A 12,129-nucleotide genomic window follows, 5' to 3' on the forward strand; every position below is an offset into this window, starting at 1 on the left:
GGTGGGCTACAAGGAAAAGGACAGAATGGACTATAAAACTAGCCTGTCAGCTTATAAACATTTGCTGCAAAAAACAAAAGTATTTTACTGATAAGATTAACTCAGCAAAAAACTCTTTTTTTAAAATAGTGAAAACTCTAGCTCATCCATACCCCCCAACTTTTTCAGCTAATCAAGAGCTGTGTAATAAGATCGCTAAATGCTTCTTTGAGAAGGTAAATAACATCTTTGTCACCTTCTCTGATTCGACCTTTGAAAACACTCAGAGCCTAGCAACTTCTCACACAGGAACTAAGATCGATAGCCCACTTCTACTTAACTTTGCCCCTCTAACAGAACTAGATATAACTAACCTATTATTGAAGATAAAGTCAGGTTCTCCTTTTGATCCATGCCCAAGTACAGTAGTTATGTTAGCTGTAGAACCGGTCTCAAGAATACTGACTTCCATCTTTAACACTATGTATTCAGATGGATACTTTCCAAGAGGCTGGAAGCATGCTTCAATTTTGCCACTTCTAAAGAAACCTAATTTGGATGCCAATGACCCCAATAATTTTAGACCAATATCTAGAATCCCACTCCCGGCGAAGGTCATTGAGAGGAATATTAATGACCAACTAAATAAGTTTCTGCAAGATTCACAAGCCTTGCACCCAACTCAGTTGGGATTTAGAGGGGGTCAGAGCACTAAAACCGTGCTTTTAAAATCCACCAAAGAGATCAGGAATATTTTGGACCAAGGAGGGAATGCCGCCTTGATCATGTTGGATCTCTCAGCGGCATTCGATACTGTCCACCACGGTATACTGATGGAACGTTTACAGGAAGTAGGAGTCAAGGGCTCTGCCTGGAAACTTTTTAAATCTTTTTTGACGGATAGAGTACAAACTGTAGCCTTGGATGAGTTTGAAGCTAAATCATTTTCCCTGCCTTGTGGTGTTCCGCAGGGATCATCATTAAGCCCGACCCCTTTCAATGTCTGTTTCCTCACTGGCACCGCTTGTTGAATCATGTGGGTTTACATTAACCTCATATGCTGATGACACCCAAATAGTGGTTAACCTATTTCCAGGCGGCTCTGTGAATACTTCATTAAGGCTACAAAATTGTATGAGTGCCGTGGGAGGCTGGATGGCAAAAAACTGTCTAAAGCTCAACTCTAGTAAAACGGAGGTGGTTCTTTTCGGCAATAATCCTAATCTATGGACACCAGTCTGCTGGCCGGTAGATCTTGGCCAGCTCCCCACGCCAGTAGGGAAAGTAAAAAATTTGGGAATGTGGTTAGATGCCAAATTGAGCTGCAGGGACCAGGTAAATAAAGTTGTCTCCACTACCACCTACATCCTTAAATGTTGTAAAAGAAAATCATGCCACTACTCCCAAAAGCAGTACAACAAACAGTTGTTACCGCTCTTATCATGCCGAGATTGGATTATTGCAACAGTCTGTATTTGAATATACATGAAGGATACCTAAATAAATTACAGATTCTGCAGAACGCGGCCGCCAGATTACTTACAGGTACACCTAGGACTGATTCCATCTCTGTCCAAATTAAAGCTCTGCACTGGTTGCTAGTAAGGAAACGTATTCAATTCAAGAACTTGACTCTGTTTTTTAAATCCCTTCACGGATTCGGGCCTGAATTTTTAAAACAGCGACTCTACTGGTACACCCCTAATAGAACCTTACGATCTTCTGACGCCAAATTGGCAACAGTACCCAGGGTGAAGAAGGCCAATTGGGGTGGCAGAAGCTTCATAGTCAATGCAGTAAGAGCCTGGAATGCTCTCCTGTTATCTCTTAAGAAGTACGACCAATCTTCTTGTATTCAGAAAGACATTAAAAATCTTGCTCTTCACTAACTGATCCTCCGTGTTCCCCCCTTTGACTCGGTCCCTCTTTAGGACTTCTTCCAACGTCAGGACACCTTTTTGGTAACAGTTGCGCTCTATAACATAACATATGTTTGAGGTTCTTCAAAAGGTGGGACTGGGCCCTAAATTCATAGCCTGGGTAAAGCTCCTTTATACCGGTGTGCTGGGACAGGTGAGGGTAAACGGCTATACCTCCTGGAAATTCGAGTTACAAAGGGGTACTAGGCAGGGATGCTGGCTCTCCCCGCTGATATTCTCTTATGCTGGAGCCTCTTGCGGCCTCCGTGCGCAGGGACGTGATGGTGCGAGGGATGCGCTGGGCAGTTGAAGTGGAGGACCGCATATCCTTGTACGCGGACGATATACTGTTAACCTAGCATCCCCGTACAAATCGATCATAGCAGTATTGGACCCAGTTTGCCCCCCCCCTCCCCCCCCCCCCCTTTGGCTAGATTGCGAGCAGATTTGAAGCACTGGAGGTCTCTTCCTTTAACACTGTTGGAGAGTGCTGCACTCTTCAAGATGCTGGCCCTTCCTCGTTTTCTTTATATACTACATAATTGGCCACATAGAGTCCCGGACTAGTACTTTAGAGCAGTTGAAGGTGAGATTTGTACGCTGTTGTGGGATTGAAAGGCCTCCAGGATTGCACTGAAAAAACTGACGAAAGGTTGGTACGAAGGAGGCAAAGCACTCCCTGACCTACAGCGTTACTACTGGGCTGCGCAATTGGTGGCTGTCAACCACTGGATGTATCACCCCCCAGACGACCCAGCATATGTTCTTGATCGCTATCAAACTGATCGTTCCGGATATCTGGGGGCTCTGTACACTACCGATAGGAAGAATAGGGGGAGGTTCTTCGACCTACCCAACATACACTAGATATTTGGCGTATAGTCCATTCCTGGTTGGAATGGGCGGGAGTCCTCTCGCAGGCCACACTGTTGTGGTTCACCCAGAAGCTGGGCATGCTGTGCTATCAGCCTGGGATTGATAAGTGGGACTTTATCGGGATCTCAGCGGTGAAAGACCTGGTTCAGAAGGGAGCACTACTTGCATTCGATGACCTCCGGAGGCACTACCATAAGGCGCAAGGAGAAGTGTATAGATATTTGCAGATAAGACATGCGCTGCAGGCGGCGTTCCCGTCTTTTAGCGATATACCTGAATCGTCGCCACTGGAGGACCGTCTACTAGATGGGCCTCTTAATTCAAAGGCAATATCTCTAACTTATAAAAAGTTGAGCAATAACTTACCAGACACATTTCCGAAGCTCAGGGAGCGGTGGCAGGATGACTTAGGTCCTATAGATGAGGACTGGCAAACAGCTCTCGTGTCCCCTCGAGAAGCGGCCATCACACAGAGATTCAGGCTGATTCAGCTTAGGATACTCCACCGATCACATATCACAAGGAAAGTTCTGGCGAGAATAGGAGCTAGACCTGATGACCTATGTATTAAGGGGTGTGGACAAGATGCCAAATTTTATCATACCCTGTGGAGTTGCCCAAAGATGCGTGCACTTTGGGAAGGGGCTTCAGAACACATGCAAACCGCCCTGGGAAAAGACATAGTACTGAAACCACAACTGGGACTGTTGAACATATGGGAGGCGACTGACCTCACGGACACTGAACAGCAATTCACAACACTGCAGTATACGTTGGAGAAACGAGAGCTGGCCAGAGGCTTGGGGGAGTGAACCCACCACGAAATGGATAGATGCATGCTAGCAGAGACCGAGGTTTTTTAAGGCTCGGGGGTGCCCCAAAAAATGGGACAAGAAGTGGTCGCATTGGAATACATATCGAGGGGATCCCTGTATATCGCCTACTGTCGAAATGGAGATGAATAGACAAGCGGGACGTGAGGGAAGGGTTTAATATGCAATGAGAACTAATGGCTGCTTATTTTCTATGTTGACTATCTTGAACATGTCGCCCAATCATGTATGTATGGCTGTGATTGAAACCAATAAACAAATATAAAAAAATTTAAAAAAGTTTCGAGCTTTTCAATCCTATATAATCTTTATGGCGATAGAAGTGAACATGAGGTGTGGCAAGCTTTTGATGCTCAAAGTTCAATGTAGTCCTGGTAGAAAATCAGAAACATGACCACCCTTCTTCACCATGACAGAAATGTGATATTTGTTTTTTTTATTAGAGATGAAGGTTTATATTAACACTAGATTGAAGATGTAGTCTAGGCCATGAGCCCGCAGAACTGCCAACCATTTAGAAAGACCCTAGATTGCATGGATATATCTGAGATTATTACAAGCTGCTGAATCTGATTTGCTGTATGTTTCTTTATATTATTGTATGCTTTAGGCAGAATTTCTTTAATTTGTGAACACTAGTAATAATGTGCAGTAGAAGGATGAAGTTATCATAGTTTGTGAAGAAAGTGAAAATCAAAGATTAAAAAGATTCATGACCTGGCCAACTTCAGTCAAAGACGTTTTAAAAACCCGCACAATTATGTATCTATTTTTATATAATTACTCAAATCTATTCTTATTGGTTGTTTTGCTTTGTCCTTAGGATGTTAAATTCCCTCTCATGTTGGATGTTTATGAATTATGTACACAAGAACTTCAAGAAAAAATGACTCCCTTTCGATCAAAATTCAAGGATGTTGAGGATAAGAATGTAGCTGGGCAGAAAACGATTGTAGGTATTTAATGCTTCCCCCATTCTTTATTTACAGTTACCAGCATTTTCATCATGAGAGCATTGTGGTTTGAAATACTTTATTGAACTTGGTGAATGAAAACTTTTTTTGGAGAGGATGGGAGTGCAGTTGGCCGTTGCTGGACTATTTAAATTGTTGCATTTGTTTTTCGTTTCACTCAAAACTACCACAAATTATAAATTCATACAAATGTGGCAAGTAAACTGGTTGTGCCCAAAGAAGCAAATGCATTGAAATAATGTTTAAAACCCTATTGAAAGGTAAACCTAATGGAAATATATTTAAATCTCAATGTAATATAATTTTGAAAAATCTTTCAAGTGAACACAGCCTGTCTTGAGCTGGCTATTGCTGCTATATAGTGTTGGCTTAAACCTTTGAAAGTTGTGTTTAACATTTCTGATTGACTGCACTGTTTATTGTATTGCATTACTCTAATACCTCACTTCCCTGGTCCGCTGTGGCACCACGCACATTGTTGCTGAGGGAATTGGGCGTTCTTCTTTCGTCATCTCCACTTCCTGTGGGCTTTGCTTTCTCTGTACTGTGGTGGGCGTTCTAGTCTTTTTCTAGCCCAGCCTACTTAAGACTATGCTGGGGCGGACGTGCGCAGCACGAGCGAGCCAAAGGCAAGCCCATCTGCACCCGCCCGAGCCTGGACTGCGCCTTTCACCAGGACCCCTGGTTGTTTTATAAGGGACATCATCAAGCCACCTAAAGACCATCTTCTTGGGCTATGGAGGCATGGAGAACTCCATTGCCGTATCATAAACCTGGAAGCTGATGCTTCCAATCAGTCGCATGTCTGCCCTACTTGTAATTCTCAGATTCCTCCTGCTAAAACGTGCCATATCTACGCCGAAGATCCCTCTCTCCTCTCTACTCCCCTGAAGAATACCTTTTTGGGCTATCTAACGCTAGATCCCTAATTAAAAACAAAGTGGAGTTCTGTGGCTTTGTCTCCCTTCAAAAGCCTGACTGGATTTTTATCACTGAGACCTGGACCAGGGACTGCTTCAGCCCTGACTTGGTTGATGCAACCCCTCAGGGATGTGCATTCGCTATTTGATAGGGTAGGGAGAATTGGGGGGGGGGGGGGGTTAGGGGTTAGGCATTCTATTTAAGGACTCCTATACCTGCTACACTGAACCGTTAACTATATCTTCTGATCCCTATCAAGCGTTATACTTCTCCTTAAAAATACCTGCTACAGAAATATGTGCTGGGATTCTAACCTATCATTCCCCCGGGGCAGGATCATCTTTTAGTCAGGATTTTACTAAGCGCATAGAACCCTACTTGGCGAAAGCTAATCTGACGCTCTTGGGTGATTTTAATAGTCACTTCAACATGTCCTTATGTAAAGACTAACAGACTCTTTTAGAAACTATGGCAGGCTGTGGTTTCCCTCAATTGGTAAAAACCTCTACACATGAGGCGGGACACATTTTGGATGGCATCTTCTCGAATGACTCCCGTCTCGTGGTAATGGAGCCACTTCAACTCTCATGGTCAGTGTAGGAAGGTGGAATCTGACTAATGGTTGCCCCCAACTTTTTGCCTGGTATTTGAGTGGTTTTTGACTAGTCTGGCTGGGATCCTGCTATCCAGGACCCCAGCCTATCTGCTTTCTCCTTAAACGATGTGAGTACCCTAGGTATAAACCAATTGGATGCTGAGGATGCCCTGACAGTCCCTTGTAGATGGTACCCTAGGTACCCAGGGCATGGGTCCCTCAGTAGGCTTACCAGGGCTGCAGCACTTATTGTGCCACCCTGGGATAGCCATACAAACTGACACCACCAGACCACTACTGTAGTCTGGGTAAGGTGGTGCTAGCACCCCTTACAGGGATATAGGTACCCTATATCCCACCTCATTACAACACATATACTCTCATAGGTCACCCCTATAGCAGGCCTTGCTAATCCTACGGGGCAGGGTGCTGAGGTATGTGTGAGGGGGGACCCCTACCTGAGTAGGGCCTCTCTGCAACCCTCGTAAAATCATTGCTGGGTTGTTTGTAGTGTAGCCATACCATATACTCTTAACCGCATTATAAGTCTATCGCGATAGCGTGATAACTTGAGAATGGCTATACAGAACCATATCGTGTTTGGTGTCAAACATGTAGGAATCCTACCCCCAGTCCAGCCATGGGCATGAGGGCACGATTCCCCCCTGCTAGAGGGGCGATATGGGAAAAGCGGCAGAATTCGGACACCAATTTAAAAGTGCACATGTAGCACAAAATGGCTACTACCCGCCACCCACACGACTCTGGCTGGCTGTTGCTGGGGAAAACCCCAGCCTCGCCAGCTGGACAATAGGGCTTCTGTGGCAGGGAGGTGCTAGCATCTCCCCAGACAGGATATGTGGATTGGAACAGGGTGTGTGCACCAAAGTTGCCTTTCAGAGTTGCACGTAGGCAGCTACAGCACCTACATTCTGCATACACCGCCTGGAACCGGTTCAGGGGCATCCTGCCCATCGCCCAGGCGGGAAACACACAACAGGGAGAGGGTGTAGCCACCCTTTCCCACCTCACCTCTCATTGGTGGACACTACTCTGGACACTCCCCTAATCTTGGGGACAAAGGTGAATAACGTGGCCCCAGAGCCTCAGATTAATCTTGGACTTTACAGACTTGACCTTCGACGAGCTGCTGCCCAGCTGACTGAAGAAATCTCCCTTGGGGTAAAGGAGTTACCCCCCCTGCTTGGCAGGCACCTGAAATACTGCAATTGACCCGGTTGGAACTTCGCTGCTCTCACGAACTTCGTCGACTTCCAGCACCCTCGAGGTGGGTTTCCTAAGCATCCCAGAGGCCAGTGAGTGTGCACAGTAAACCTGAGCACCGTGGACCGTGTGGGTGCCGAGATTCCCAATACCCCAGGACACCGGCCACCTCTTGCATAACACACGACCCTGACCATTGAGGAAGTTGTGCTTTGGCCGATTTTTGAGCCAACCGCCAAGCAACATTTGTGCCAAAGATCAGCGCCCTAGCCCCCTCCGGTGGCCTATGGGCTCCCTTTTACGCACTCCATTTTGCCGCCTTCCACGGTCCCTTGTCTCTCGACTTGCGGGCCCGAGCGGAGGACAATCTCGACATCTAAGAGTTCCCCTGGTTGCTCCAGGCCTGCTCTACAGTCTCTCCAAAGGAGACCTCTCACAGACCTCGTGGATCTGCACCAGTAGCTGATTTGTTCATCTTGCGTGGGTTGCGGTTGCCAAGGCTTAGTGGATCCAATCCGGACACTAACACCGCAGGGACCCTCATCCGACGTGGGATAGTCGCCCTCCTGAAGCTGGCCTTCCTTGAAGCCTCCCGGAGCCCGTGGCTGCAGATACAAGCTACACCTCTTTCCACTTGAAGCACCCGACATTGAAGGGCTCTTTCCTTTGAGCTCCCTGGTCACTGTGCCGTGACCCAGACTCTGTCCCCTCTGCTTTCAGGTTCTTCTCTACAAGATCTAAAACTTCAATCTTCACGGCATCATCGACGCTCTTGGCTAGCAGCACTTTTAAACATTTTCCCATTGAAAATCAGCCCGCGACCTGACATCGAAAACAACCTATGCACCCGGCTTCCCTGGGGCAGGTAACAGTGGTACCTCGGTACTCTCGTGGTAGTGGGCTCTTCAAAAGCTTAACTCTAAAGTTTTAACTTTGTACTCTTGCTAGAAGTGACTTTAATCTTTTTAAATCAAACCGCGACATTCTCCATAGGCTTTAATAGAGATCCCGATAGCAGCTATTTCCACTGCACGCGCCTCCCGTGGGTCCCCTTCCTCATAACCTGGGGTGGATTCTTAAGGGGCCAGCGATCCGAAATGCCCTAGGCATTGTCTGTAGAATTGTCGTGGTTCTTATACCACTATTTTAATATATGGTTTGGGCCCCCCCCCCCTGGGGCCCTATGATTCCAGTGCTATTTTATTGTATCTATCAATGCTTGTTTGAATTGTAACTTTGCCTCAGCCTCATAAAGAGACTTGTGGGATTCTGTTTAGAATAAATACATATATTTTATATATATACCTGTGTGGGCTACTCTTTCATTTGGTCATTCAAGAGGTTATCTATGGTAAAACAATAAGCTTAACACTCCTTCAAGACTTAGCCTGAAGGCTGCTCTCCACAGCTACTACTAGGATAGCTTTCTTTAAAGGTTGTCTTAAACCTATCATCAATAAGAGTCGAATTGGACTGGTGCAAGGTGTCCCCTATAACTAGGAAACAGCATATGCCAGGCCAACTTCTCACAGTCAGATTATGCGGTTCCCTTTTCTCTTGTGATCTCTCCACCGCACAAATCCCTAAACAAGTGGATTAGAAAGATACTTAAAAGGAATTACAGCCATATTAATATTAGTAATCTTCACTGGACTAATCATTCCGATGACAATTTGGAATCTATAAAGTTCCCCAATTGGCTGTTGACAGCTATTGATTCCCTTGCACCCCTCAAGGAGTACTATGCAGGCAGAAAAAAGCCCATTGCCCCTTGGTTTTCTGAGAGGCTAAGAAAGCTTAGACAATACTGCTGTCATCAAGATTGGATCTGGCTTCAACACCTCGACCCGATTGAAAGAGACCTTCATAAACAGAAATTAGTGGAATACAAAACTACTATTAAAGAGGAAAAATCATCATTAGATTCTCGAATGACAGAATCTCTCAGATCCTCTGGGGAACTATTCAGGGTAATTGACTTTCTCCTCTGCTTCGATCTCTGCCTACATTGACAGCTCGCAGGATCTCTGAGACAAAATGGCTAAATATTTCCATTCGAAGAATTCAGAAATATATTCCTCTGTGGAAAATCTCAATTTAGAGTTGTCCAATACAACTTCTATTACTAGCTCCGCTCTCCTTAATTCTCTCTTATTCAATGAGGGGGTAGCTAATTTATCTGCCTTCCCTTCCTTGTCCCAAGAGCACATTAATAGTTTCCTAGGGGGAATCACCTCCAGATCTCCTTTGGAATCCTTTCCCCTGAAGATCATGAAATTAGGAAGGGAGATGATACAACCACCTTACTTCTATGCTCAATGCAGCTATTTCATTGGGGCATTACGCACTCACTTGGAAAACAGCAGTAGTTAAACCTTTAGTGAAAAAGCTACTCTGGATCCCTCTGGCCTCTCTCTTTGCGGCCAGTCCCTGCAAAGATCTTTGAGAAGCATCTAAATTCCCTTCTCTGCTCCATTTTGGACCAACATCATTTGCTTGATGGCTCCCAGCATGGTTTCAGGAGTGGCCATAGCCTGGAGACGGCTCTAACCTCTGCAGTAAACAACATCCACATTCAAGTAGATGCTGGGTAACCTCTTGACTAATTCTCCTAGACCTAACCACGGCCTTTGATACCATCTTACCCTCAAGGTTGGTTGGTCGCCTCTAAGAAGTTTGGGTCACAGGCTCCGCTCTGGTGCTTATGTCCTCTTTTCTCTCTAATCGGTCACAAAAAGTAAAATTGTATAAATTCTACTCTGATGCCACTCTCACCTTCTATGGAGTCCCACAGGGTTCCTCATTGAGCCCAACCTTGTTCAACATCTATGTCGCCCTTTTGGCCAAGGTTATCAGATCTTATGGGCTGGAGGCTCTGTCCTATGTGGATGGCACACATTATTGTGTCAATCACCAACAGCATTGAAGCGTTCGCAGCAAGTTTTAAAAGCTGCATGCAGGCTGTGGCCTCCTGGATGGTAGACAACTACCTTCGATGGGGACAAGACAGAAGTCTTGATTCTTGGTCGTCAACAATCTATATGGTCCCACTCTTGGTGGCTTGAAATGCTCCGCTCATGCCCAGAACCAGCAGCAAAGAATCTTGGTGTCGTAGTCGATAGCTCTCTCTTTTAAACCCCAGGTCAACAGAACCGTTTCCTCGTGTTTTGGTATCATCAGGATCTTGAGGAAGATCTTTCCATGACTTTCCTTTTCCTCTCGAAAGCAGGCAGCTGTTGCCCTGGTCTTGTCCAGATTGGATTATTGTAACGCCCTCTATCTGGACATCAATAAGGGATTCATCCACAAATTGCAGCTTGTTCAGAATGCAGCAGCCAGACTTGTGATGGATTGTGAGAAAGTGCCATCTCTCTTGCATGATATGCCCCCACTTTGTGCTGAATTGCTGATGTACTTTGACTGAGTGTACCCTGGGCTCCTGCCAATCAGGTACCCAGGGCCTGTGTTCCTTCCCTAAAACTGCATGAAACCTAAACCCAATTGGCATCTCTGGCCACATGTCAGCCCCTGGTAAATGGTACCCTAGGTACCCTGGGCCCTGTGACAAGAGAAGGCCCCTAAGGGCTGCAGCACTTATTGTGCCACCCTTAGAGGTCCTGTACCCTGACACACACACACTGCCTTTGCAGGCTGAGTGTCTTAGTGCAGAACAAAACAGAGTTGACATGGCACACATCCCTGTGTGCCATGCCCACAACACACAATGCCCTGGCATACCTCAGTCACCCCTCTAGCTGGGTGCCCTATGCCAGTGGTGTGGGTACAGGTGCTTGAGCCCTGTGCTCCTACAGTACCCAGGTCCATTCCTGGGCACTGTAAGTGCAGTGCTGCCATTAAGAGTATATGGTGCTGGGAGGTCGTCAACACGAACTTCACAGCACCATGATGGCAACACTGAAGACTGATGAGTTTGGTATCAAACTTCTCAGCACATTAAACCTGCACTGATGCCAGTGTGGGATTTAATGTAAAATGCACTACAGATGGCATCTTAGAGATGCCCCCTGAAACCTAACCTACAATCGACGTCTTGTTTGAGAGGCTGCCTAGGCTGCCACCCAGCAGACATGTTGCTGGACCCCTGGGTAGAGAGCCATCCACTCTCCTGGGCCTGCAACAATGCACATCCTGGGCGAGGTGCTAGGTCTGGACAGGGGAAGCTTCAAAGGCATGCCGCCTTTGTGAGCTTCTCCAGGCCACTTGCTGTACTCAGCAACTGGCTCCCACCGGTTCTGACCCCCACTCTGGCGGGAAGACTGGCGGGAAACCACAAGAGAGGAAAGGGGGTGTGCCAGCCTCTGCCAACCCCACATCTCAGGTGGGGGAGGCGAGGTGAAGCACATCTCCGGGCTCTCGTCATCTTGAAGATGGGGAGCCCTGCCCAATCAGGACTAGGCTACTGCCCCCTCCCACAGGAGAGTGGCAGGATAGGGGGTGTACCCACCCCAGGGAAGGGACCCATTGGTCCCTGCCCTTTACCTACCTGTAACGCCCCTAAATGTAGTATTTAGGGGCACCCTGAACCTTCCTTCCTCAGATTCCGAAACAAGCGAGAAGAAAATTCCTGCCGTGCAGCTGCTAACAAGAAGAAGAAATCAACTGACTTGGCCCCAGCCCTACAGGCCTGTCGACCCTTGAACCTTCTCCTGCTAAAACCCAGCGTCTCCAGTGGTCAGCAACCTCAAAAACCCCTGAGGAACTGACTGCCTTGTGACTCTAAAAGACTGGGAATCCCACGAGCAGTGGTTTTGCTCAAAGCAAGTAACAAGCCCCTGGTGCCAACCAGG

At 46.7% G+C, this 12,129-nt stretch overlaps 1 protein-coding gene across 1 annotated transcript in view; it reads left to right on the forward strand.

Annotated features, from left to right (window-relative positions):
- The window catches only part of USP14 (ubiquitin specific peptidase 14), a 301,022-nt gene that overhangs the window by 171,642 nt on the left and 117,251 nt on the right, over positions 1-12,129 (forward strand). The window contains exon 13 of the mRNA XM_085605800.1: positions 4,431-4,559. Coding sequence (XP_085461926.1) covers positions 4,431-4,559 — 129 coding nt within the window. The remainder of the gene's footprint in view (positions 1-4,430; positions 4,560-12,129) is intronic.

The sequence above is a fragment of the Triturus cristatus genome, chromosome 5_1 (assembly GCF_964204655.1).
Source record: "Triturus cristatus chromosome 5_1, aTriCri1.1, whole genome shotgun sequence".
NCBI lineage: Eukaryota > Metazoa > Chordata > Amphibia > Caudata > Salamandridae > Triturus > Triturus cristatus.